The sequence below is a fragment of the Copadichromis virginalis genome, linkage group LG3, assembly GCF_057382275.1.
Source record: "Copadichromis virginalis isolate Kocher_CV1m ecotype Utaka linkage group LG3, C_Virginalis_male_GT1.1, whole genome shotgun sequence".
NCBI lineage: Eukaryota > Metazoa > Chordata > Actinopteri > Cichliformes > Cichlidae > Copadichromis > Copadichromis virginalis.
In genome coordinates, this window is record NC_140620.1 from 1,890,351 (window position 1) to 1,918,050 (window position 27,700).

Here is a 27,700-nt window from a genome sequence, read left to right on the forward strand (position 1 = left end):
TCTCACCTGCACATCACTCTTTATTTCTTCCCTTTCCCTTTATATTGTATTCAACACTGTAAAGAGCTTTTATTATGAAGGTTCTCAGGGAGGAGGAGACTTCCGGTAGAATCGAAAGTCGGTTTTTCTTTGTTCGCCATCTTGTTCAGAGCAACGGATCTGCGTCTGGGAGCGGTCGGTGAGGATCAGCTGTAACGCGACTGTTACCGAGGATGATGATGATCGTGCTCCTCTTACTCAGTAAGAAACACACACACACACACAGAGGTGTTTTCAACCGCAAATGTTCACGTTCATCGAGCTCGTTCATGTGATGAAGCTCGTCCCCGCGGCCTCCGTGCAGGGCGGATCCCGCACTTTCAGCTGGTTTTATCAGCTGATCATATGTGTGTGTTTAAACCAGGGGTCGGCAACCTTCCTGATGATGAGTGCCGTCTAAAATTTCCTCAGAAGTAAATGTGCCATATGATTGTTAGCGATGTGCGGTGTTCCAGATCAGCTGGCGTTTAGATCAACTGGCGTCGGTCGAACAGATGTGTGGCAGTCTTGCGTTTCTGGAGCTGCTGCCGACAAACCAGCCAAAAACCGCCACTTGTGTCACCTGTGACACGTGTGAGGTTATCTCAAACACACTCCGTCAGTCTTGATGCTGTTGATTGCATTGCAAATCCGTCAGCAGATAAATTGGAGCAGCCGGGCTACGTAAGTGTAGAGGGGCGTGTTCGCGGTCCCGTCCAGCGGGTGTGTGGACGGGAGCGTGACACAGTCGCTCCACAAAAAAAAAAAAAAAAAAAAAAAGACACAGTCCTCCACCTCAAATCACTACTGCGCAGACTCTGGCTCCAAAAATGCAAGATGGCAGCCTCCACAAGCGGGATTTTTTTTTAAAATGAACTTTATTCAGAACAATAACAATGACAATCTCAAAGAGACAAGCGACATATTAAATCAATCAGAACAGAATCACATCTCCTATACACCACAATGAAATCGACAATAACTGAAAGTAAACATACATACATACACACACATATATACTATTATATATTGTACATATATTATTAGTTTCAGATGTAGCCATTCTTGTATTTTGCTTGTTTACATTATTGTATTTTTGCACAACTCTGTTGCTTGTGAAGCTCGCACACAAGAATTTCACTCACATGTGCTGTACCAATGTACCTGCACATGTGATGTGACAATAAAAGTGATTTGATTTGATATATACATATATATGCATATACACATGCATATATATGTATATATGCATGTGTATATGCATATATACATATATATGCATATACACATGCATATATATGTATATATGCATATACACATGCATACATACACATCCATATTCACACATCTACATAATAATAATATAAAAAGATGAATAACCAATACAAAAATAAATAACAATAAAAAAGAATGAAAAACAAGGAAAAGAAATAAAGACGACAAGGGGGATCATAAAATCTCTAAAAGTGAGGTTCCATAAACAAGACTCATAACTTAAATAAGGGGCTAAGAAAAATCAAACTCTTCTAAAAATCTATGCAATTTGATTGCTTGGGGCTTATTTATTAGCTTAAGAGATTTACGGAACAGGGAGAGGTCGTTTTTAAGAGCAGGCCATGAAGGGGGGGATTTAGCATATCGGCATTTATGTATGTAATACTTTGTTATAATAATGAGATTGTTAACTAAAAACTCACTATTTTTGTCCTTAAGGATTACTCCAATTTGAATATTTTGAAAAGACCAAAAATCAATATATCCATACTGGGACAATATTAGGACATGGAGAGATTTCCATAAGTTCTGGATTGTCACACATCCATAGAACATGTGCTCTGTTGTTTCCGAAGTTGTTTTACAAATATAACAGTTGTATTTGTATCTTTATTTATTTCAGACATAATAAAACAAACAAAAAAAAAACAATATATACTCGTCTACATGTATTTTCATTTACGAATACGAATATGTGTGTAGATATACACACATATTCGTATTTGTACAGACAAACAAGAAAGAAATATAATAAAATAAAACACATTCGTCTAACATGAGATAACAGTTGTTTGGTCTGAAAAGGAGTAGGAAGAAGTATACACATACTTATTAACTCCTACCCCTGCTCAACATCTTATTAATCCCACAAATTTACCTAATTCTCCTCATCACATACTCCACACAATACACAAGAAAACTTATATCAACAAGGCTGGCACGATATTTATAATTTCAATACGAGTTGACATATTTATACATACAATGGGTGATTGTCTTTTTCAATATCATATCCTTCCAAGAGTAATTTTCGAAGTGTCTTTATGAACTTGCCAATTCCTGAACATTGCTGTAATTCTGCAGTAAAGCTATTCCACAGTTTTAGTCCATAAATAGTTACACAAAAAGTTTTAACATTTGACCGTGCTTTAAGGATCTTCAGATTTAACTTACCCCTTAGTTCATAGTCTCCTTCTCTGTCATAGAACATCCTCTGTATATTTCCTGGTAACATATTGTATCTAGCTTTATACATAATTTTTGCCGTTTTGTATTTTATAAGATCCATAAACTTCAATATTTTTAATTTCAAAAACATGATGTTAGTATGGTCTCTATATCCAGCTTTACTAATCATCCTGATTGCTTTTTTTAAATTTTACATATTGGTTGAAGTGAAGTTTTATATGTGTTTCCCCAAATTTCCGCACAGTATTCCAAATATGGCAATATAAGTGAACAGTAAAGTACCCGGAGTGATTTGGAAGGCAAAAAATATTTAACTTTACTCAGTATGGAGACACTTCTTGACAGTTTAGCTTGTAAATACTTTATATGAGGTTTCCAGCAGATTTTGTTATCTATTATCACACCCAGAAATTTTGTATCCGAAACTTGCTCTAATTCGACATTATTTACTAATAACTTTGCTTCGGCATCTTTTTTATAATTTCCGAATAACATAAATGTCGTCTTTTCCAAATTTAATGATAACTTATTTCTATCAAACCATGTTTTCAGTTTAATCATTTCTTGTGTGACAATTTCCGAAAGCTGCTGTAAGTTCTCTCCAGCACAAAAAATATTTGTATCATCTGCAAATAGAATAAACTGTAATATATCTGATGTTCTACATATATCGTTGATATAGAGGATAAACAGCTTTGGTCCCAATACTGACCCCTGTGGAACTCCACAAACAATGTCCACACACTCTGATTGATGTTCCCCAATTTTCACAAATTGCTTCCTGTCTCTCAAATAACTCTTTACCCACTCTAACACCACTCCTCTAATGCCATAATACTCCAATTTATCGAGTAATATTTCATGATTAATTGTATCAAAAGCTTTTTTTAGGTCGATGAATATACTAGCTATACATTGTCTTTTATCTATATTGTTAGTGATATTTTCAATCAATTCTATTAATGCCAATGATGTTGATCTATTTGATCTGAAACCATACTGACTATCCATTATTATTTTGTGTTTGTCTACAAATTTGTCAAGTCTATTAATAAAAACCTTTTCCAGTATTTTTGAAAATTGAGAAAGTAGAGAGACAGGCCTATAATTTGTAAATTGGTGTTTATCACCATTTTTGAACAATGGTGTTACTTTAGCTGTTTTCATTTGTGTCGGGAATGTACCAGTTTGTATGGACAAATTGCAGATATGTGTTAAGGGTTTAGAAATGCCCTCTATCACTTTTTTGACTATTTCCATATCTATATCATCAGAGTCTGTAGAGTTTTTTGTTTGTAATTTCCCAACAATATCAATGATTTCCTTTTCTTCTACTGCCGTTAAGAACATTGAATGAGGATTGCGATCAATGAATCTGGTTTCTTTCTCTACCGAATCTGTCATATCAGGAATTGTTTCAGCTAAGTCTGGCCCAACACTTACAAAGAATTTGTTGAAATCATTTACCACATCGCTCAGATTAGTAATATTTCTATCATTATTTGTGAAGTACGAAGGATAGTCTGACTGTCCAGAGCCCTTTTTAATGATGGTATTTAATGTTTTCCAAATCCCTTTAGTATTATTTTTATTCATAATCAATAATTTCTCATAGTATTCCTTTTTACATAACCTCAAAATACTCGTTAATTTGTTTTTATATTTCTTATATTTATTTTCAGCTTCTATACTTCGGTTCATTATAAATTCTCTGTATAAGGTATTTTTCTTCTTACATGCATTTTGCAATCCTTTTGTAATCCATGGGCATTCTGCATATTTTTGTTTTTTACTGTATTTCCTTACTGGGCAACGGCTATTATATAACATTTTAAATTTTCCTAAAAAAATCTCATAAGCTTTATCAATATTTTTTTCCCTATACAGCATCTCCCATTCTTGCTTGAGCAAATCATTTTTAAATGCATTTATTGACTCTTCTGTTCTCATTCGTTTGTATTTTACTATATTTTCCTGTGTAACCTTCCTATAGTTTTTATTATACACTATAAAAACAGGTAGGTGATCACTGATATCATTTATTAAAAGACCACTTATGGATCTATTTTCTATTTCATTTGTAAATATATTGTCTATTAAGGTTGCCGATTGTGCTGTGATCCTGCTGGGTTTAGTGATCATTGGACAAAGTCCCAAGCTATACATTGTATTAATAAACTCCTCTGTCATTTTCTGTTTGCTTGGATTTAATAAATCTATGTTAAAATCCCCACAAATGAACATGACTTTTTGGTTTGTCCTGGTGAATGTTTTATCTACCCACTCCTTAAAAATTTCAGTATTTGAACCTGGTGTTCTATATATACAGCTTACAATGACATTTTTCTCTTTTCCCATTCTAATTTCTATTGTTACACACTCTAATATATTATCTACCACCATCGTCATTTTTTCTACCATCTTGTATTTTAAATTTTTGTCCACAAACAAGGCCACACCACCTCCATTCTTATTCTTTCTATTTATAAGATTTAATTCATATCCATCTATTACAAAGTCCCCACCTTTCTCTTTATTAATTCATGTCTCAGATACTGCAATCACACTGAATGGATGTGCAAATTTGCTTGAATATTCTCTTATTTTATGAAAATTTGCATATAAACTTCTACTGTTAAAGTGAATTATAGATATTTTACCGTCCACCTTAACAGTTTTGTTGAATTGATCATCATTATGATAATAGCAGGTATTTTTGATGTTAAAAAAGTTCAGTTCTGGATCAATGTCCTGCTCTGTGAAGTGTGTTTTGTATTCCTTATTTGCTGGTGAATTTATCTCCTGATTAGCAATCCTTTGTGATAACAATGTATAGATCCCAGATAATGAGTTACTTGATTGTTCCATCCTTAAATGTGTTACGCTTTTAGCTTTCGTTGTTGTCTTCTGTTACCTGCTTGGATGACTGTAGATTGTTAGCCCAGCTCCTCGTCTTTGTAGTTATATTACTTGTTAATGTTTTCCAGATCCTGCATGCATTTGATGACCAACACTTTAGCTTCCTCCGGTGTGCCGTTAAGCTTAATAAATATTTTACAGTTTGTAGTCCAGGGGCCTGTTCTTCGTACCTCGCTAAGTAGGTTAGCTGGATTAGATTGTTGACGATTTCGCGTGATCCTGGATCGTTCGGTTCCCCGAAGCTCATCCGGGACTTGCTGTCATAGCAACAGAGCCGTAAGCGTAAACCTGCTGGGGAGCAGGTTTACTTTATGTAAACAGGATTAGATCGCGGCCACGCAGGTATGTCCGCTTCATTTATACGAAAGCAACAGCGATATTCCACCACTGTTTCACCATAAATAAATATTATCAATGTAACTAAAGATAATGCAGCACTTGATCCTTTTATTGATGTCACACAGATACATACAGGTCATTTCCTAAAAAAGGGAAATGTACTATTAACATTCTATTACATGTATGTGATTATTACAGATGTAATTCATATTTCAGAGTAGTAATTGTAAATTACTTCGTGTAATCAAGATGAGAGACCACGGCTATAAAAGCGAAGGTGGATTTGGGAAGCCTGTCGCAGCCATGTCCTGTCCGTTTACGCGAGCCACCCATTGCGGAAGGTGCAAGATTGATAAGGAGAGTCCTCAGAATTCAGCGTATATTGCGGGACAGACAGGATCCTTTAGCTCAGCGCGACAGTGTGCTCATAGAGAGATATCGATATTCCCGTGAGGATATTATTTACTTAACCAACTTGTTGACGAGGGGGTGCAGGACCACCACCTGTCTTTTTTTCCTCTGCCCTTTTCTTGGTTGCTGTTATGAACAAACTAACAGAGTATTACAGGCCAGTATTACCTTGCCAAGAGACGAAAAGCAATCTAAGAGATAAATATTACCATTCTGTAGAATACTCCTGTATTCCACTTTTACTTGTTCCCATGTTCTTGTGGGTCCTGTTGTGGCTCTAATGTGAAAGGGGATATAATATAACATATTATAATATAATATAATGCCATATGATATTGGACAATATAGTGTCATATGATAGATCTACCCTACCGCCTACTGGTGTTGGCCAGAGGGGCCGATGGCGCGATATGGCAGCCTGGCTACAACCGTAGCTGCCTCCACCAGTGTGTGAATGTGGGAGTGAATGAATAGTGGTATCGTAAAGCGCTTTGGGTGCCTTGAAAAGCGCTATATAAATCCAATCCATTATTATTATTATTATTATTATTATTATTATTATTATTATTATTATTAAATTACCTACGAGTTTGATTTGTCAGCAACTTTCTGCCAGCCCTCTCTCCTTGCTTTTGCAGCCTTTGCAGTGTTCTCTTGCGTTTTGATTAAACTCTGAAACTCCTGAAATCCCGCACTCATGAGTTCTTGCTCTGCTGCCGGAAAATACCGAGCGCACTCCTTCGACATTTTCGCCGACCAATCAGCGGGTTGCCGATCAATGTTTCTACTATCGATGCGTAGCCCCTTTTACGACACCCAGTGATGTCACATTACTGCGTCCAGCTGTAGTAATCGTCAACAGCAGGTGTGTTCGGAGAACCGGATTAGCGAGCTCACGGTTAGCGCGATGGTTTGGTCTTGGATGTGTCATTTGATCTTGGATGTAGTAAGCGACGTACGAAGAACAGGCCCCTGGTATTCTGAATTTTTCCCAGTTTCCTTAAGTGTCGTGCTTTCTTCGCCATGTCAGCATTGGATTTTGTTAGATGGTCATTCATGTAGACATTAGATCCTTTTAGTTTCCTCCCCTGCTTCAGCAGTGCATTCTTGTGTTTCCTGTTTACAAATCTCATGGTGATAGCTGGTTTATCACTAGCATTTCTCCTGGGCAAGAGGTGGCATGCCTCGATGTTATTGCAATCCAGGTCGATCCCTTTCGACTGCAAGAAGCCAGCTACTTGTTGCTCCGTAGAGCTCCCATCCAATTCTCCTTGCTCCTCTTTACTGCCAGCAGTCACAGCCCGAGCATATGACCGGGGTTTTATATGTAGCCCTGTGATGATCACATCATTCATTCTGGTATATTGCTCCAGGTCCGCGACCTTACTCTCCAGATAGACAATCCGTTTCTCCTTCTCTGCATTCTGGTTACGTAGCGACCTTATTTCCTCGACTAAGTCTAGGATATATTTCTGTTGTAGTTTGATAGCTGATGTTTCCTCAGTTAGAAAGTCCAATGACTTTTTGATGTCCTCAATTTCATCGGCGTTCGGTGTTCTCTTAGGCCCCATTGAGCTTGTTGTCTCGCTCGCTCCGTTCACCGTCTTGCCTTCTCGTGCTTCTCTTTCTCCTTCACCAAAGTTTATCTCCCAAACATTTCCACCAAAGTTGTCTAACACAAATTTAAATCTGTCTCTCATAAATTCATTGGAGGGGTAAATATTTTTTGTAGTTCTAAAATGGACTTCTTTAAATTTGGGGGGAATTGGAAATGTTAAATATTTGGTTCTGATCAACGAGATCTCAGATTTGTTATAATCTTTAAAGATGAGTGAATGTTTTGTCCCACCTGGATATAAGGTGTTAACCAAATACCTCCTCAAAAACTGATTATTGCATTTTCCATTAACCAAGTCAAGACCATCTAGTTTAACTTTATGCAAATTTGGAGTCTGTATATTTGAAAAATTGTTCTTTACCGTATTTACAAGGACTGTTGGGATATTTTGTGAAACCTTTTTATAGAGCTCGAACGAGCAACTCATGTCATATTTCTCATTAAGCCTGTTTAATTCAAGTATATCTCCATTTTCATCCATTATATGTGTCACAGACCAAATTTGTTTTGTCATCCATTCTTCCACAAACATAGATTTCCCCCGATTCAACATCACCCTATTGTTCCACAATGGAACATTGTGGGGACTGAAGTTATGTTTAAACATTAATTTCCAATTTAACAAAACTTGTTGATGAAATTTGGAAAGTTTTATGGGTAGTTTAGAAATTTCAAAATCACACACTAAAAGGAATTGGATCCCCCCAACTTTGTTGAAAATAAGAGATGGTATCAAGAACCAGATCTCATTATCATTTTTCAAGAAAGATCGTAGCCAATTAATCTTTAAAATGCCATTCATTATTTCAAAATCGATTGCTTTTAAACCCCCCTCTTCATAATCTTTTATCAAGTCCCTAATGATGTTTATTTTTCCATATGAAATTAGAATTCACCTTATTGATGTCTTTTATAATTCTTGGTGGGATGGCTAGGGAACAAGCTGGACAGATTCATCTGGACAAAGATTCAACCTTGGTCAACATTATCCTGCCGAACAACGTTAAATCTCTCTGTAGCCAATGGTTCAGAGTTTTTTTGCATTTGTCAGTTGTATTCTGAATATTCTTTTCTTCACTATCAGCCATGCATTTAGTTATCCAGATTCCAAGATATTTGATTTCATTTTTGACAGGTATATCATAGAAAGAAGAGTGAGAACAATTGTGGATACTCATGAGTTCACATTTGTCCAGGTTCAGGCGTAGTCCAGAAGCATCAGAAAAGATCTTTATTGTATCTAAGGCCAATGGAATTTGTTCTTTATTTTTTAGAAAGACTGTTGTATCATCGGCAAGCTGACTTATTATTAATTTGTGATTATTTATGTATAATCCTTTGATGTTTGAGTTTATGACAGTAATAGCAAGTAATTCAGTGGCTACAATGAATAAAAGAGATGCTGCAGCCCTGCCTGATACTTCTCTCCACCCTGAACCTGGGACATGTGCCTTCTGAAAGAGAAACACAACTATTAATATCAGTGTATAACATAGTGATCATATCCAGAAATGCATCTCCAAACCCAAAATGTTTAAATGTCTTAATAATAAAAGTGTGTTCAATAGAATCAAATGCTTTATGGAAGTCCAAGAACAACATAAAACCATCATCCTTAATTAGGTAATTGTAATCGATGAGGTCCAAAACCAAGCGGATATTATTTTGGATCAACCGTCCTTTGAGAAATCCTGATTGTGTTGGGCTAATTATTTCAGAAATACCTGTTTTTAGTCTTGTTGCTAAAACTTTTGTAAAAACTTTGTAGTCTGTATTTAAAAGTGTTATAGGTCTTAGATTACTTAGTTTTTTCTTATCTTTCCCCGGTTTTGGAATTAATTTTATAACTCCCTGTTTCATTGTTGTCATAAGCTCCTTTTGATTTATACATTCATTTAACGCACTGAATAATAATAATTTTAGGTCATTCCAAAAGTGCTTATAGAAATTAGTTGTTATACCATCTGATCCCGGTGAACGATCAGATGCCATGCTCTTAATAGCAAAATCAAATTCTTCTATAGTCAGTTCTTCATCACAAATTTCTCTAAAATTATCATCAATTACTGGACTCCAATTACTGATTTTGTCAAAGAAGGAGGTGACATTTTGTTCTGAGTATGAAGACTTATAAAGGTTACTGTAAAAAGTAAATACTTCATTTGAAATGCGTTTAGGGTCTGTACATTCCTCTCCGTCGATTATTAGGTTACAAATTGAGTTATATTCTTGTCTACGTTTTTCTAGATTGCAAAAATAGGCAGTGTTCTTTTCACCCTCTTCTATCCACTTGGCTTTGGATCGCAAATAAGCAGCCTTGGCTCTATAAAGGTACATTTCGTCCAATTTAGATTGTAAATTATTAATTTTTCCTTTTTCTTCCTCAGTCCAATTCAATTTGCCATACAGATTCATAAGTTCTTTTACTACATTTGATTCCTCTTCTTGTCTTTGTCTGTTTAACTTTTTACCGAATGCAATTGAGGTTTTTCTGATTCTAAATTTAAGATATTCCCATTTGAGTATCGGTGTATTGATGGCTTCATCATTCTGGATATCTAAAATTAATTTTTTAATAGAATTACAATACTCCTCATTTCTCAGCATCTGACAATTAAATTTCCAATAATCCTTAAATGTGTTGTTTTGGTCTTTGCTTTGTAGTCTCAGAATAATGGCGCAATGGTCACTTAAGGGACTGTTAGAGATGACTGTTTCCTTAACATATTGTAAAATTGAGTTGGATACCAACCAATAATCAATACGTGACCTGCTTTGACCATTAGGTTTGTGCCAGGTGAATTGTTTTACATCTTCGTTTAACACTCTCCATACATCTATTAATTTAGTATCATTAGCAAATTTTTCAAATATTGGGTTTTTATGTTCTCTTGAAAACTTTGAAGGCCATCTATCCAACCATTCATCAGGAGTCACATTGAAATCACCTCCAACTACTATATAATCAGTAGGGAATTTGGTATAAAGTTCCTTTATAACTGTAGAAATTTGATGCAGCAGGTTCTTATTCTCTTGATCATTGTTGTATCCATAAACATTAACCAAAATAATCAGAGTATTATCAATATTTAACACACAGGCAACCCAATGTCCATTTTTGTCTGCCATGTTGCACAAAAACCTACCAGGACATCTGTTGAAACAAATAGCAACTCCAGCCGACCTGTTTGTACCATGACTAAAAAAAATTTTATCTCCCCATTGCTGTGACCAAAATTTCACATCAGATTCCTCAGAATGAGTTTCCTGGAGAAAAAAACAATTTGCCTGTTGCCCCTTGCAGAACAGAAAAACAGCTTTGCGCTTAATTGAGTCTTTAAGTCCCCTTGTGTTAAAGGGAAAAAAAGAAATATTAGTTTTTAATTGGAACACGGAACACATGAACAGCTTTAAAGAGGAAGTTTAGGAGATGGAGTAGGAAAATCTTGAGGTAAAAGTCCCATCATCCGAAATGTTCCACTGTATATTCCTTTCGTAGTCAGATGTCAGCCCGTACCTGGAGTCTCTACCCTGATACGTTTGCCTTCTATGAAACCAAAAGGGCCCCTGAAGCCTGCAGCCTTGCCTTCCTTCCGTGCCTGGTCGATTTTTGGCCACAACGCTTGTCTGGATCTCCAGTCCTCTGGGGTCAGGTCTTCAGCAAAGCGGATGCCTTCTTCTTTGAACACGGGAGAAGCCTTTGTTCGCCTCCAGATGTCATCTCTCACGGCACGTCTCACAAACAGAATAATGATTTGTCGATGCTTATTCTCCACCGCTCTTCCCACTCTGTGGACAACATCAACTGCTTCTTCCATCTTCATCTTTAGGTCCGGAGCAATCCTTCCTAGAAGTTCCACCACTTCTTCTCTGATATTTTCATTTGTTTTCTCCTTTTTCCCTTTGATACGAAGACACCATCTTCTTTTGTATCTTTCCTGGCTCAATACACGATCCTTAATATCGTCATTATCTTTTTTGATTGATTCAATCTCTTTTTCCAGGTGTTTTATTTTGTTTTTGCATTCTTGCAGCTCCTCTGAATTAAACTGCACCGATTTAGCGATGGAAGCCAGCATGGCGCTATGTTGTTGAATTTGTTTGCTAACTTCGTCCATGCGGTCATCAACACGTTTTCCAAGACTCTCAATAGCTTTCAGTATAGTGTCAGTGGATGTGTTGGAGTCATTATCACTAGCCGTACCTTTTGCTTTTTTCTCCATATGTGGTTTCTCAGGAGTATTATCAGGGGTTGTTAACAGTCTGTCCCTCTTGTTGCTGCTGGAATTAGCCGTTTCCATCGGAGCTGGGTAGTCATGCTCGCTGTTTCTCTGGGTTGTAAAAGGGAGGTTTTTCACTGCCGGAGGTTTTGTGTTGTTGGTTTTCTTCATGTTCGGGCTGAAACGTCGTCAATATAGCTCAAAGGAGTGGATTTTATAACTACAAGATTAAAACATCGGGACTTTAGTGAGGAGTTCAGCCGGATGCGACTGCTCAGTCCGCCATCTTGCCCGCCGCCTCCACAAGCGGGATTGTCACTACCTGATCCGTACCGGAAACCCGATCGGTACCCCGCATGCGCGAAAGGTTTCTACTTCCGGTCGTAGCGTTTTACGATAGTTATGGGTCAGAGTATCTGTTAAGATGTTAAGAATAACAAGTATATCTTAAAATGTTTGCAATAATGAAGCATTTCAGTACAATGTAGACAAAAACGAAAAATAAAAAGAAAGTTACGGATCAGGACTCTCCGATCCTTACTGCGCATGTGTAAAGTCTGACCGTACAAATCGGGTCTACCCGATCCGTACCGCGCATGTGCAGATGTTTTCTTCTTCTTCTGTTCGTTTAATAGCAGTTTACTCCCCAGTGTACGAGGATACCGCCACCTGCTGACCGAGCGAATAAACCCTATTATAAACTGAATTATCGTCATTACAAACGTGTGTTAAATTTGATTTAGTGATAGTCGAGTGTGTTTATGCTTGTCTGTGAGGAGAGGATTGTTGGAATAGTGATGATGATGTCCGCTATCACTGTCAATTGTCAGTAAACACTTCATCTGGCTGATGAATCTACACGTGAGATATTACAAAGTCTGCATTATTAACTCTGTAATTAGGCGCCATTCTTCTTATTTTACGGCGCTGTTGCTCAATCGGGGGACGCTCTCTGTTGAGGAGAAAGAGGAGCTCTGTGAGTCTCCGACACCCTGACCCTGGCTGTACACTATTGTACTGAGCAGCGTGTGTGAGAGAGATGATCTGACGTGTCTGAGCTCAGACTGCAGCTACAGGAAGTTTCCCACTGAGCCTTTTTAGATGTAACTCCAAACCCGAGCAGGGGGAGGAGCCACAGACACAAACAGGAAGTAGAAACAGTAAACCAGCCCTCCTCCTGTCACACAGCCAGGGTGCTGATGGAGCTGAGACCTCCACCCACACAGAGAGACAAGCACTCCCACCCAAAGAGGCGGAGACAGAAACATGTACTACATATTGGTACTACGTGTAAATACTACCTATTTGTCCTGCTGCAGCTGAGGAGCATAGAATCATTCAGTTAGTAACATAGTTTTCTCTTTTGTCTGATGTCACAGCCTGAGTTACTTTCAGCTGATGTTATTCACACCATATACGCTACATTCATATAATTAACACATGACTGCAGACAGATGAGCTTTGTCCACCTGACCTGAGTCTTTCACTGCTCACCTGCTGATGGACCTGAGTGACCCTCACAGGAAGCTTCTCTCAGCTGCTTCCTCTGAGTACAGAGCAGGTTTCTGTGTGAGGGGAGGACATGGGGACTGCTGTGTGTGCAGAAGCCTTTACTGTACATGTGTGTTTGTGTTGGTGATCCGAGCTGGATGGAGACACTGATGAGCTGGACAGGTTCACTGTGACAGACCTGAGCTGATGGTTCATGTTAGCACTGCACTGTTTCTTTGCTGAAGTAAGTGTGTGTGTGTGTGTGTGTGTGTGTGTGTGTGTGTGTGTGTGTGTGTGTGTGTGTGTGTGAGTGAGAGAGAGAGAGAAAGGTCATGTGACTGGAAGCACAGGTCTCACCTGTTTCATGTTTCTGTCTTCAGTGTCCCAGCATGCCTCAGGGTTGGAGGTGTATGAGGGGGCGGAGTCTGTCCTGCTGCCCTGTCAGGTACCAGCTGATGTTTCCAGGAGCTCCACAGCAGCAGTGTGGGACCGTGATGGGCTCACGAACCCAACGGTTCACCTGCGTAGGCAGAGTGGTGACGATCTTAGTGATCAGAATGATCTTTACCACGGTCGAACATCAATGAGAGTCGACGCTCTGCAGACTGGAGACCTCAGCCTCACTCTGAGGAAGCCCACAGTCTCTGACAGTGGAACCTACACCTGCAGTGCTGTCAGCTATGGAGACAGGTTGAGGCAGATTGAAGTACATCTGAAGGTCACAGGTCAGTGGACAGAGGTCAGATTGATGTGAGTTCATACAAACATGTTGATTATGTTCATGTCTCGTGTGTTTGTGTTACAGAACCTCCTCCAGTCTGGCCCACAGTCCTCGCAGCTGTGCTGGGTACTCTGATCATCCTGGCTGCTGTCTTTGGTCTGTTTGTGTGCTATGCATACAAAAGGATGAAGGACAGAGAAGGTGTGTGTGTGTTTTATAATGTGTGTGTGTGCGTTTCCACAGAGCAGACCAAGAAGTGGAAGCAGCAGCCATCACCTTCACCTGTTACTCAGTAACACAGTCACACATTCAGTCATTCAGTTGTTGTGTTCATCTTATCCATAACAATAATTAATCTCGATGCTCACTCATTCAGGTAAGTATCTCCCAAACACTGCTGGACTCTGTGGCCTCCTTTCATCTTTCTCACAGCTGAAAATGTGCTGAGGAACTTTCCTCTGTGACATCTTTCCTCTGTGTATTCGAACACTTTGGTAGCAGAGCCTTGAACTCACACTGATGGAGCACATTAGAGGCTTCACCCACATCCTGGAGGTTTAACACACAGCTGCTCTTGTAGATCTGAACTGATTGTCTGATAGCGACGTCCTGAGGTCACATGACTAATGTGACCTCAGAGCACTTTTCCAGGATCAGCTGGTCTGAGCAGCTTCAGTGATTCAGGGTCCTTAGATGGAAGAGCAGATCCTCTGCCACCAATCACAGACCTGTTCCTGAGGTTCCACAGCTGAGCTGTTACTGACTCTCCACTTTGACCAGCAGATCACAAACCAGCTTGTTTCAGCACTTACTGCTGTGCTCTGGGGAATCAGTCCAGAAGTGTTTGTTACATAATAGCAACAGATATTATTTTTCACTTAGTAGCAGCTCATTGCAGCTTAAATGGGGATCAAGATGGCGCCGGTGTCCATGGCTGCTCGTCTGTGGCTTATAGTTTTGTTTGTTTTTATATTGTTTCTGTCATGTGACACTCAGGAAATCTGCTCTCTACTGGTGTACGATCGCCAGTCGCTGCTAAATCTCTGAAGTTCTGATCAAAACACAGTTCTGTTTGCTAACACAGGACAGAGTTCCTGGTGCCCACTGCTGTCACATATCCCGACCGGCCGTGCTGTCATGCTACCTCCCCAGCGAAGGCGTTGGGGTAGGCGCAGTGGCTGGCTGGTTAAACTCAAGCTTTTCTTACTTGGCTCTCGGTGAAGGCGGTCGCACTTTTCTCCTCTCCTCCTTCCCCTTATCTTCCCTGCTTAGCCTCTTGTGTCCTGTCTTGTCTCGCGTGCACTACTTTTCCCTTGAACAGTCTCTCACTGTCGTTCTCTAAAACCTAACAGAGAATTATGGATTTGATCAACTGGTCTCTGAATGCTATTGACACCCTCTTCTCAACGAGAAGTCTGGGCTCGGGAGAGCCCGAGTGCCCTGGAGGGACTTTCCCTGCCGGATACACGATGGATGGGTGGCAGACCTGGAGGATCTTGTGCCTGGCGGGACTGTCTATCGAGGACGCTGAAGATATCTACCTATTCGGAACCATGATAACGGGGTTCTTGCTGATTGGAGCTGGCTTGGCCCTGACTTGTCGGAGAAATAAGAGAGCGGAACCAGCTGTTCAAACCCCCCCTAAGCTGACCGCTGGAGTTGAAGCGATGGGACGAGGCGCGGCCTCCCACACCGAACGCAGCATGGTTAACACCTTGGAGACGCTTACAGCTGCCGTGAAGACTCAAACTAACACCATTGAGCGTATGATGGGATACATCAGAGAGGGGCCTGCTCACAATAACACCCTTGAGCGAAAGTTGGATAACATCGCAGAACGGCTCACTGCAGCTGTGGGGTCTCAGAACCAAAAGAATGACAACACCACGGAACAGAAGCTTGATACCATCATGGGGAGGCTCGCAGCGCTCCAACGGGAAATCGAGGCCCCAGTGTCAGAGTGCTAAATTCGCTGCTCGCATAAAGGAGAAATCAACAATATTCTACATTTGGACACCACGGCGCCAGCTGCTAGGCCCAAGGCTGGAGCCCACCAAAACAACTCCCTGATAACGACTGTGTGATGACTATTCTTCCCATCCCATGAAGGACACCTGGATCGGCTGGAGGACTGTTTACTTAGCCTGATACGGCGAAGGACACTGTCTCAGCTGAACTATGGACACGCACACACACACACTTACACTGATAAGCACGCACTCATCCCCCTCCCTTCCAAACGCCTTCGATGCTTGTTCCTGCGGGGGAATGCAGCGGGTCTGTGTGCCGCGCTGAAATGGTAGCATGGTGCAGGACGACTGCTGTGTTCCTTCGAATCACCCCCCACCCCCCTATCCATCCCCTGTGGCTTGTCATGTGCTCTGATGTTGTGATGTGGACATTAATGTGCTCTCTGTGCAGAGGAATTTTTTTTGTTTCCTGTTCTCATGCTGTCCTCCCATAGGTTGCCCAGCGTGTGAAGAGGTCTCTTTTTTTCCTCTTGTACTTTTCCCATTGTTGTGTAATTTTTTCGGTGTTATTCTCCTAACGCTGCCGATCTCCGACTGTATTCCCTTGTGTTGTCTTTGTTGTTGTGTGTGTAAGTCGGGGGGGGGGTCCTATTCCTCTGTGGGGCAACCTGCATATGGCCAATAAAGCATTCATTCATTCATTCATTCATTCATTCATTCATAATACAGAGATTATTTTGTGGAGTTTTTGTGCACCGACGTTTCCTGGACCCCGTGGGTTCCTGCCTCATCCCCGTGGTCGGCCAGGATGACGCACCGCTCCTTTGTGACCCCTGTCCTCCTCGGCGGATGATCTGATTTCCTCGTGTTGGTGTTGTTCCCAGACCATCATGAAAATGTTGTTCCAGGTTCAACATTGCAAGTGACCAATCACATTGTTGTGACGTTTTTCTTTTGTGCACCAAGCCATTCATGCATTTATGAAATTCCAATGTTGCAAGGACAATATCAATTCTGCTTACTGTTTATTAAAGGGTTATGATTAGGGTTAGGGTCAGGGTCTGTTGATCAGCAGACAGAGGCGGTTTCAAGCAGCTTAAGTACAGTTTTTTGTTTTACGCCGTTTTTTCCCGAAGTCGCAAAAGTATGACGTCACAACATTCTGATTGGTCACTTGCAATGTTGATCCTGGAACAACATTTAGTATGATGATCTGGGAACAACACCAACACGAGGACATCAGATCAACCCCTCCTCGGCTCAGTGTGCACCAGGCGAACCTGGACAATCTGAGGCTGCTGTGTGGGGCTCCCTGTGCTACTGGGGCTCATACAAATTTCCCACATGTGGGACTAATAGAGGTTATCTTATCTTCAGCTCAGAGGGGGCGGGGCCTTCTCCATTGCTGCTCCTAATCTCTGGAACAATCAGCACATTAGAGACGCCGCTTCATTGTCCACTTTTAAAACACATCTTCTCATTTTACTGCTTCAATTTAATCTAATGTGCTGGTTTCGTTGTTTCCATTTAATTTTACCTCTTTTTTATTTATGTATTGTTTTCTTCTTTCTTTTTGGGCACGGTGGTTATCACTGTTGCCTCCCAGCAAGAAGGTCCCGAGTTCAACTCCACCATCAGGTCTTTCTGTGTTTGTGTGGGTTCTCCCCGTGTCCTCCGGCTTCCTCCCACAGCCCACAGACATGCAGTTTGTGGAGATTCATTGAAAAAATCTAAATTGCCCATAGTTGTGAATGTGAGAGCGAATGGCTGCCTGTCTTTGTCTGTTGGCCCTGCGACAGACTGGCGACCTGTCCAGGCTGTACCCCGCCTCTCGCCCTATGACAGCTGGGATAGGCTCCAGCAGCCCTGTGACCCTGAAAGGGAGAAGTGGAAGCGAATGGATGGATGTTTTCTGTCATGTCAGAACTTTGCTTGCAGCTGGGAGTTGTCTGACAGCGCTTCATGAATTGATTACTTACAGTGTGACTGGTTTTAACTAATATCTGCTGGAATCTCTGCAGACCATCAGTAGCAGCCTGAAGCAGCAGAATTAGAAGAAGTCTCCTTCATGTCTCTAAAGAAGTGCTGACACATTACAACATACTGCAGCACTAATTCATGCACAACTTTCACAGATTAAATAAAAGCTTGTTATAATTCAAAGTTACTGCCTGTATGTTTGACACAGCAAAGCAGCTGTTTGTGCAGCCTCACACATCAACACAACAGTTCAGCTCCAAGTCAGAGAAACACTGAGAACAGCTGGTTACACAGCAGAGGACAGGATGGACCATCAACCTCACTCATGTCTGTCTGTCTGTGTTCATGTTCTCCTCTCAGCTCTGCTGCCAGATGTGGTGGAGGTGCCACAGGGGAAGGAGTCTGTCGAGCTGCCCTTTAAGACCACAGCTGACCTTCCTCAGGACGTCACAGTGGAGTGGACAGACTCCAATGCCATGAAGGTCCACGTGTATGAGAGTGGAAAAGATCAGCCAGACAAACAGCACCAGGTTTACAGAGATCGCACAAAGATGAAGAAAGATCCACTGAGAACCAAAGACCTCAGTCTGACCCTGAAACCCCTCCTCCTCACTGACAGTGGAGTCTACACCTGCACCGTCTACAAGAAGGATGGAGACAAGCTGCAGAAATCAGTGACTCTCAGTGTCAGTGGTGAGTGTAACAGCTGTTTGTCCACCGTGTGAATCCTCCATGAATAAGATCCAACCAGACAGATTCTTGGGTGCTGTGTTCTTTATTTTAATTATTTTTAAGATAACCAAATGTCTGGATATGACGGTCTTTGTATCATCATCTTTTTGCTACCACACATAGTTGTAACCCCCATTACTGGTTTCATTCTCAAATGCTGTTTTTCAGAATATGTCCAGAGAGCTTGTATTGCTTTGTTTTCAGTTTGACAATAATAGGTCCAGCAAAGCTTTGGCAGGAGAACATGCAAAGACATGATTGGTTAGCATTTGTAGCATAGAATTGATCACAGATAGTGCTGAATTTCTCTGTGTTTTTTTCTCAGCAGTGCACACAGTGGGAATATTTAGTCTCATCATGGAACAGTAACAGTGAGCTTTTTTATCTGTCTGTGTTCTTCTGTTCTCTCTCAGTTCCTCCGCCACAGGTGGTGAATGCAACAGATGCAGAGGAGTCTGTCCTGCTGCCCTTTAAAACCAAGGCCGACCTTCCTCAGCACGTCACAGTGGAGTGGACACTCACTGAACCCACAGAGAGGAAGGTCCACGTGTATAAGAGTGAAAACAATCAGTCACACAACCAAGACCAGGATTACAAGGATCGCACAGAGATGAAGGAAGAGCCACTGGGAACTAGAGACTTCAGTCTGACCCTGAAAAAGCCCCGCCTCACTGACAGTGGAGTCTACACCTGCACCGTCTACAACAAGGATGGACACATGCTGCTACAGAAAGTAGTGACTCTCAGTGTCAGAGGTGAGTGTTACGTGTGAGCTGGTTGTCCACAGTGGGAATCTCAGATGTGTAAACCTGTGAGTGTGTCCAGCTGTTTGTGCAGCCTCACACATCAACACACAACACTGAGAACAGCAGCTGCTGGTTACACAGCAGAGGACAGGATGGAGGATCAACCTCACTCATGTCTGTCTGTCTCTTTACAGAGAGTGTGCCAGACATTGTGCAGACGCCAAGAGGACTGGAGCCTGTCCAGCTGCCCTTAAAAATCACAGCTGTCCTTCCTCAGGACGTCAGAGTGGAGTGGACAGACTCCAATAACAAGATGGTCCACGTGTATGATAGTGGAAAAGATCAGCCAGATGAACAGGACCCAGCTTACAAGGGTCGCACAGAGATGAAGAAAGATCCACTGAGTACCAAAGACCTCAGTCTGACCCTGAATAACCGCGACCTCACTGACACTGGAGTCTACACCTGCACCGTCAAGAAGAAGGATGGAGACAAGCTGCTGCAGAAATCAGTGACTCTCCATGTCTATGGTGAGTGAAGCAGCTGTTTGTGTGAATCCAGCATGAATCAGTGAAATCAAAGAGCAGCTGATGGATCTGTGATAACCTGATACGATAAAATAATGTTTCTTATGAGACACAAAAGTGCTGGAAATGAATTTAATAACTGAAAGTGTAATGAGGTATTTTGTGTTTTCTATCTAATATAAGCTGGGTATGTTCTTCACTGAGCTCTCTATCATCATCATCACTCTGAGCTGTTAATAAGAAGCTGCTGACACTCACTGATCAGTACAGATGAATATATTTGCTGGCACAGCTACTCCTCAGGGCTCTGCTGATTGGTCGACTACTTTAATGAGACTTTTTGGTAAATAAGGAACAGAGTGCTTCATCTTCTATATATATTTGATCATAAACTAACATTGTTTAAAATAACAATTAAGACTTCGATTATCTAAATGTGTTCTGGTAAATCAAAGCTGACAGCTAGTGCAGCAGAATCAGAAAGACTTTATTTATCCCCTACAACTAGAGCTGGGCGATAGAACGATAACGATATGTATCGCGATATAACTTTTACTCGATAGAAAAATTAAACTATTGCGATAGACCTCATCTCTCTTGTCCCCTTTAAAAAAAAAAGAACAGCCAATCCAAATTAAGTAGCGCAGAGCCGAACCAATCACAGCCGCAGCGTCACGTCACGTGACTTGTTACGTCCAGCACAAGTGCCAAGCCGCACATGTGTTTGTTTGGGAAGCAGCCAGCCACCGTACCGCCGGGTAACGGAGGAAATGAGTGTGCCGACTAGAAAAATCAACCGAGCGTGACCGAAGAGAAAACAGATGATGGTTCCAACGCCGGAGAGATTGTCGAACGGAAGAGCCACAGAAGCTCCGTAGTGTGAAGGTATTTCGGCTATTTCAAGTCTGACAAAAAACAGAGTAGCGTGCACTGTAAATGTGCCGAAAGCAAGTCTGGAAACACAATAAAGCGGTGCAGCTCAGTCTCTGACTGGAAGCGCTGATTCGTCATTCGGCTTTTGTCAGACTAAAGTAACTGTTAAAACTGTTTGAAAAGCTCAGCTATACAACAAGGAGAGATTGAGAATTTCCTTTTAGTTCTCAGTTTATTTGATATTGACAAAAGTTAGTCAGTTTTGTCTGTTCTTCTGTAAAACAAACTAAGATTTATTTTTAGAATTAATATTTTGTTTCTAAGTGGAATTGACAATTTAGTCTGTTTCGTTTGTTCTATTTTGAAACTTAAACGCTTTAGCGCTTAAAGTCTCATGTTCCTTAAGTACATCTACCCTGTTGAACTTATTATGGGAAATAAATATTTAAATCAAAACAAGCTGCTGATTATTTCACATTTTACTTGTGAGCAACGGCACATTTAAATCTTACAAATATAGTTATTTGGCTGATATCGTGATAGATATCGTTATCGCCTGAAATGAAAAAACATATCGTGATATGAAAAAATCTTATATCGCCCAGCTCTAATTAAAAAACAAACTAAGATTTATTTTTAGAATTAATATTTTGTTTCTAAGTGGAATTGACAGTTTAGTCTGTTTCGTTTGTTCTGTTTTGAAACTTAAACGCTTTAGCGGCTGCCTTTTGTGTAGTTTGCAATATTTGCCTTTATTTATCTGAAAAAGTCTCATGTTCCTTAAGTACATCTACCCTGTTGAACTTATTATGGGAAATAAATATTTAAATAAAAACAAGCTGCTGATTATTTCACATTTTACCTAGCTGACCTTGGTCCAGTTTGTCACTCTGGAGTGGACTCTCAATGGTGTCTGTCTCTTTTCTCTTTTCAGACACTGTGAGGAGTTTGGGGACAGTGTATGGAAACAAGTCTTATTTGCTCGAATTTAAAAAAACAGATAAACTTGATCAGATTTCCAAAGTGGAGTGGAAACGTATACACCCCAAATACAAGTTCATAAAGGAAATAACACGCCATCAGGGAAATGAGAAAGACCTCAGTCTGAACCTGGAAGACCTCCACCTCACTGACAGTGGAATCTACACCTGCACCGCCTATAACAAGGATGGAGCCATCCTGCTAAGGCAATCAGTGATATTCAGTGTCAGAGGTGAGTGTATCAGCTGTTTGTCCACACCGCGAATCCCAGCTGTGTAAACTGCAAGTGTCCAGCTGTTTGCAGCTGTGTGAGAATAAAAGCCTCACAGCAATACGGCAGCTATTATAGCGGTTAGTTATGGCTTGGAGATTTATGGAGCATGCTGTGAACTTAGCTAACATTACTTAGTAATATGAGTTCCTTTACTCAAGTGAAAGCTTTAAACATTAGAACGATACATAGCATTGTGACAGACCAGGAGTCTCCATTTCAACTTTTGTCCAAAGCACTGACTTCAAACTACACACCAGTTTTTAAATTGTGTTGATAGTCCACGTAAAACCAGAGTCATGATCAAAAGTACACGCGATTTATTTTTCCTAAATAAAACAGAGGCCTTTACTACGGGAAGAGAAGAAGGACAGCGCTAGCAAACACTCCGCTTGTGAGCAAAAAAGGAAAAAAAAACACCTGTTTGTGTCAAACAATCAAAAAAATATATTAAAACGTGACATTTGGTTGTTTAGGAAAAGGGGAAGTTTTAGGAGTGAGCAAGTGAAAGAAAGAAAGGGAGGAAGGGAGTTTTCACAGGTGAGAGGTTTGTGACGTGTACCGTGTTTGCAGTCAAGTTAGTGTGTGGTGTAGTCGTTGTTTTGTTTTGTGTGTCAGTTCTACTAGTGAATGTCACAGTTGCTGCAAAACAGCCACCAGAGGCACATTTCAATGTAAATGCTGTCTCCAGGTGGAAAAGTGATACACCTGCTGCTGTCATACCTGCAGGGTTTGTCCCTGTGCTGGGTGGAATAATGGTGATATGAGTGATCCATATGGGCACAAAGAATAGTCACTTGTTTTTGTTCTACCGACGTTCCCTGACTTTCATTCAAAAGCTGTTTCTGGTCAGCACCGACACATTAAACTACTTACACATTATAAATGTCTTCAAGCTCACACTGAGGCCTGTGGGGCACCATCAGCCACTGACACAGTATATGGATATTTCATACATTAAGGCTGCCTGTTTATTTAAGGGAGATGAACAATACATTATAACTGTACCAAATAATGTCACTGATGATAGATTAAATAAGTAGATTTTAGGAAATGCACTGGAAAAACTTGAAAATGGACCTTGAAAGTGCTTAGAAAGTGCTTGAATTTGACCCTGAAAAAGGTGTACGAACCGTGACTGAAACACTGAACGCTGCTGGTTACACAGCAGAGGACATGATGGACCATCAACCTCACTCATGTCTGTCTGTGTTCATGTTCTGCTCTCAGACTTCCAGGTGGAGATGGTGGAGGTGACAGAGGGGGTGGAGTCTGTCCTGCTGCCCTTTAAAACCACAGCTGACCTTCATCATGTTTTCAGTGTGTACTGGACTGTCTTTGAATCCACAGCGAAGATGGTCCATTACCTTGATGTGAATAAAAAAAACCAGCCAGATTTACAGTACAGGTCTTACATCGGTCGCACAGAGATGAATGAAGATCCACTGATCACTGGAGACCTCAGTCTGACCCTGAATAAGCCCCAGCCCACTGACAGTCATAGCTACACCTGCACGGTCTGCAACAAGGATAAACGCATCCTGGTACAGAAAGTCGTGACTCTCAGAGTCAGAGGTGAGTGTAACAGTGCAGTTAATGTTGAAGAAATGATGTAAAAAGATTGACAAGAAGTTTACACAATAAGAAAGAAAGTGATGTGTGTCGTAGTGTCACATAAAGATCTGAACACACGTTTAGCTGCACCATCCCTCCTGTAGTGGAACTACTCTGTGAAATATTTAAGGTGTCTAGTTTCAGTAACAGCAGAATTATCTTCTCATGATGTCTGCAACCACAGACAGCTGACTGTGTTCATCTGGATGTTTTTAATGGAAGTGTTAGGGTGACTTCTTCAGTCTCAGAAGGCTGAATGATGGATGATTGAACCTGCTTCAAGGTTAAATCCACATTCATTCACTGAATTAAAGAGAAATGAAAATAATCATAAGTACTTGCTTGATAACATCACTGTATGTAACTGTTGTGACTTTTATTCATGATCCACACAAAAGTGACGATGTTGTACTCCTTAGACCAGCGGTCCCCAACCCCCGGGCCTCGGACCGGTACCGGTCCGTGAGTCGTTTGGTACTGGGCCGCGAGAGTTGAGGCTCGGGTGTGAAATGTCTGGTTTTCAGGGTTTTTATCGGTTCTCAGCGTTATTTTGTTATCGTTTTTATCTTTGACTCTGTTTTCCTGGGTCTTTTCACGTGTGTTATGAATAAATCTTCTGTTTTTCGGTACCGGTACTAGTTTTATTTTGTTGTATTTATCCGCGACACCTTAAAGGCCGGTCCGTGAAAATATTGTCGGGCATAAACCGGTCCGTGGTGCCAAAAAGGTTGGAGACCGCTGGACTAGATGTAGAGTTTGTATTTTATTTTGCAAAGATTTTAAACAGCATGGTGTTTACTCACCAGGGTCTTTTACAAGCCAAATATAGAAGCTAAGTGTGTTAGTTTTATCTACATGATGGATATGAATAAAACCTTTGGACTACATAACACTGAGCACAATAAGATAACTACAGTATAAATGTGTGGGTGCAGAGTACATCCAAATAACACTGGATACATGTCCTTAAAGTAGTGTTGAACTCACAGCTGTGCGGCTCATGGAGAGCTGTGATTGGCCTGTACAGACAGGTGACCAGGTGCTGATTTAGGGAATGCTTGGTTTGCATTTTAAATATCACTCAGTCATACTCGTTTAACTGTAGGAAGCCAAATCTATGGAGTTCATGTATGTGGTCGTTTTCATCACTAGTAAAGGTTGTTCCAGTGTTCCCACTACTCAGACTAAACCACAGCTGAGAGGAAAGAGTCACATGATCACCTGGTTTGTGTCTGATGTAGAAAGACTGAGACTCACTCCTGTTTTCTCCCCTGCAGCAACCTTAAAGGGAACCATGAAAGACATGCTTCCATGTCGCAGGAGGAGGAAGGCACCAAAACCTGAGGTCAAAGAGGACGTGAGGTATGTTTGCAGGGTCACAGAGGTGTGTTTACCTGTCACCATGGTAACTGCAGCTGCTCCAGTTTCAATGAGCTGCACTTTGAATATGGAATGATCTTTATATCATAAGAAGAAAAAGAAGAAATGTAATCTGAGCAAATAATTCCTCGTGAATTCCTCGTGCATAAATCCAACAGCCTGCACAGAGCTCAGCAGCCACACCCACAAAGAAGCTGCGAGTGTTTCTCCTGTGATTGTGCTGCAGCATTTTTACGTGCAGTTCATCTGCTGGTGACATTTTGCTGGTGCACATCACTACAGCTGTTACTTGTTAGAAACTTTTCAATGTCATCCTTCAGTCTCAGCCGACTGCAGGTTTCCAACCTTATAAACAGGACATTTGCACAATGACCCAAACCAGCAGCAGTGAGGGAGCACTGAACAGTTCAGTGGTGCCCACTGGAAACACAGATGAACACAATGAACATTCAGGATGCTTATTTAAAAGCACCTTTCAAGGACGCTGTACAGCAAATAAAACAGGCAGTTTTAAACAGGTGGGTTTTGAGGTTGGACTTAAAAAGAGGGAATGAGGTGATGTTTCCGAGGTCTGCAGGAATTCCAAAGTTGGAGGGCAGAGCGGCTAAAAGCCCCCCATAGAAACAAGACGAGAGAAAGGAACAGAAAAGAAAGAGAAGAGGATGATCGGGGGCGCTGGAGTGGGATGGTGATCTGAACCAGAGATGGTGGGGAGAGACAATGAATAGCTTTAAATGTATAATTAACGTGAGATTTGACCTGGAGCCAGTGAAGCTGCTTCAGGGTGGTGTGGTGGGTAGAGCTTTGCTTCTCGTCCATAAACTCTCTCCATCCTCTGTCATGTGACTCTTGCGTAGGTGGCAGGAGAGGTTTGCCGTGTTTAGTGGGGGCCGGTTTTGCAGAGTACAGTTTTCTGGCCCGTGTCAGACTTTCTTGCTACAGAGCGAGCCCCTCGTTTAGGAATAATGTCCTGGATTTGTTTTGGTCCTTCTGTTTGTCATCATTTCACTTTATTTTACAAAATCTCAACAGGATCTTCAGCTTTATTGTGATTGTGGTTTATTATTTATTATTGTAGTTTATGTGGAAAATAAACAAGCGGACGGCAGAGCCACACGCTGGGGTTACCGTCGTTGTTGCTAACGACAACGCCTAAAAACAGTGGCGTGTCCATCCACACTGTGGTTATATTAAATATAAGAGAAAGAAAGAACTGTAAAAATGGATATAGCCACTCCAGTGACCATCAAACCATGAAACAAACCGTGAACAGGTCACATTGTGACACCATGAAACAAACGATCGTGTATGAACCAAAAGGCGTCATCAGATATATAGCCTTATATCGAACTGCCCTATCCACTGAAGGGCCAGGGTCCTGACACCAACAGTGACCAATCACATCAGGACCCTGGCCCTTCAGGCAAAGTGATGTGCACAGGCTAAAATGACCTTAGCAGATTAACTGTACGAGCGTAGCACTGCTGCAGCGCGAGCAGAGGAGAGACCTCTTTGGGTTTTGGCTTCTCTGCACCTGGCTGCAGTGCTGCACTGACTTTATGAGGAATTTAATTATTTGTTGAATTATGTTTTTTTTTTTTCTTGCATGGCACTTATGATGTAAAGATTATTGCATATTTAACACTGATTAATGGAACAAGGAGCTCAGAGCTCAGCGAGTGAGGACATGACCTGCCCGTGCAGGTATGAATGTATGAACCTGGTTTAATTCTTGGCTCTGATCCTCATCCTAGTTCCAGCTGATCGATCACAGATCAGAGAACCGATCAGTCTGTTTGTAGGATGTTGATCAGCTGGCACAGCTGGGACAGACTCCAGCATCAAACCCACCGACCCATGTGAGTGTCTGACTGTCCTCTGTGTCCTCAGGAACCATGAAGACCTTCCTCTGATGGAGGTTCATTCAGCTTGATGGGTCACAGAGGAGGAGGAGCTGGTGATGAAGAGCAGCCTGTGTGTATACAGTATCTGTTGTGTATTCAGCCCTGAGGAAGATGAAGATGCAGCTTTGCTTTGGTCTTCCTCTGCTAACAGCTAACAGCTAACTAACCTCAGCCAGATGTTCTGCAGCTGTTTGTCTAACATTATAATGAGTTTATAATAAGTTTATAAAGGTGATGACCCCGAGCGTGTTTCTGCTGTGCTGATGGATCTCTACGAAGCGTCCTGACTCTGTGTCACATGTGAGCTTCATGTGGGTCAAAGGTCAAAGCTGCTGACTGTCAGGAAGCATCAAACATCATGAAACACCCCCTCTGACCTCAGAGCTCCCTGAGGCCACACCCACACTTCCTATCAGTGCCTGTGATTGACAGCTGCCTCCATCAGTGTCATATGTATCCATATAATCCCCCTGACGTCACTGATGTTGGTGCTGTATGAACCAGATTAAATGTTTTTACATA

At 41.2% G+C, this 27,700-nt stretch overlaps 1 protein-coding gene across 1 annotated transcript; it reads left to right on the forward strand.

Annotated features, from left to right (window-relative positions):
* Positions 1-117: 117 nt before the first annotated feature.
* On the forward strand, positions 118-27,700 carry LOC146712258 (muscle M-line assembly protein unc-89-like). Its single transcript, XM_085441997.1, has 10 exons — positions 118-240; positions 13,860-14,204; positions 14,285-14,401; positions 18,511-18,843; positions 19,296-19,637; positions 19,823-20,158; positions 21,963-22,241; positions 23,511-23,855; positions 25,172-25,256; positions 27,165-27,700. Exons 1-10 carry the CDS (start codon positions 213-215, stop codon positions 27,205-27,207), a joined length of 2,253 nt encoding a protein of 750 aa, XP_085298123.1. The 5' UTR covers positions 118-212; the 3' UTR covers positions 27,208-27,700.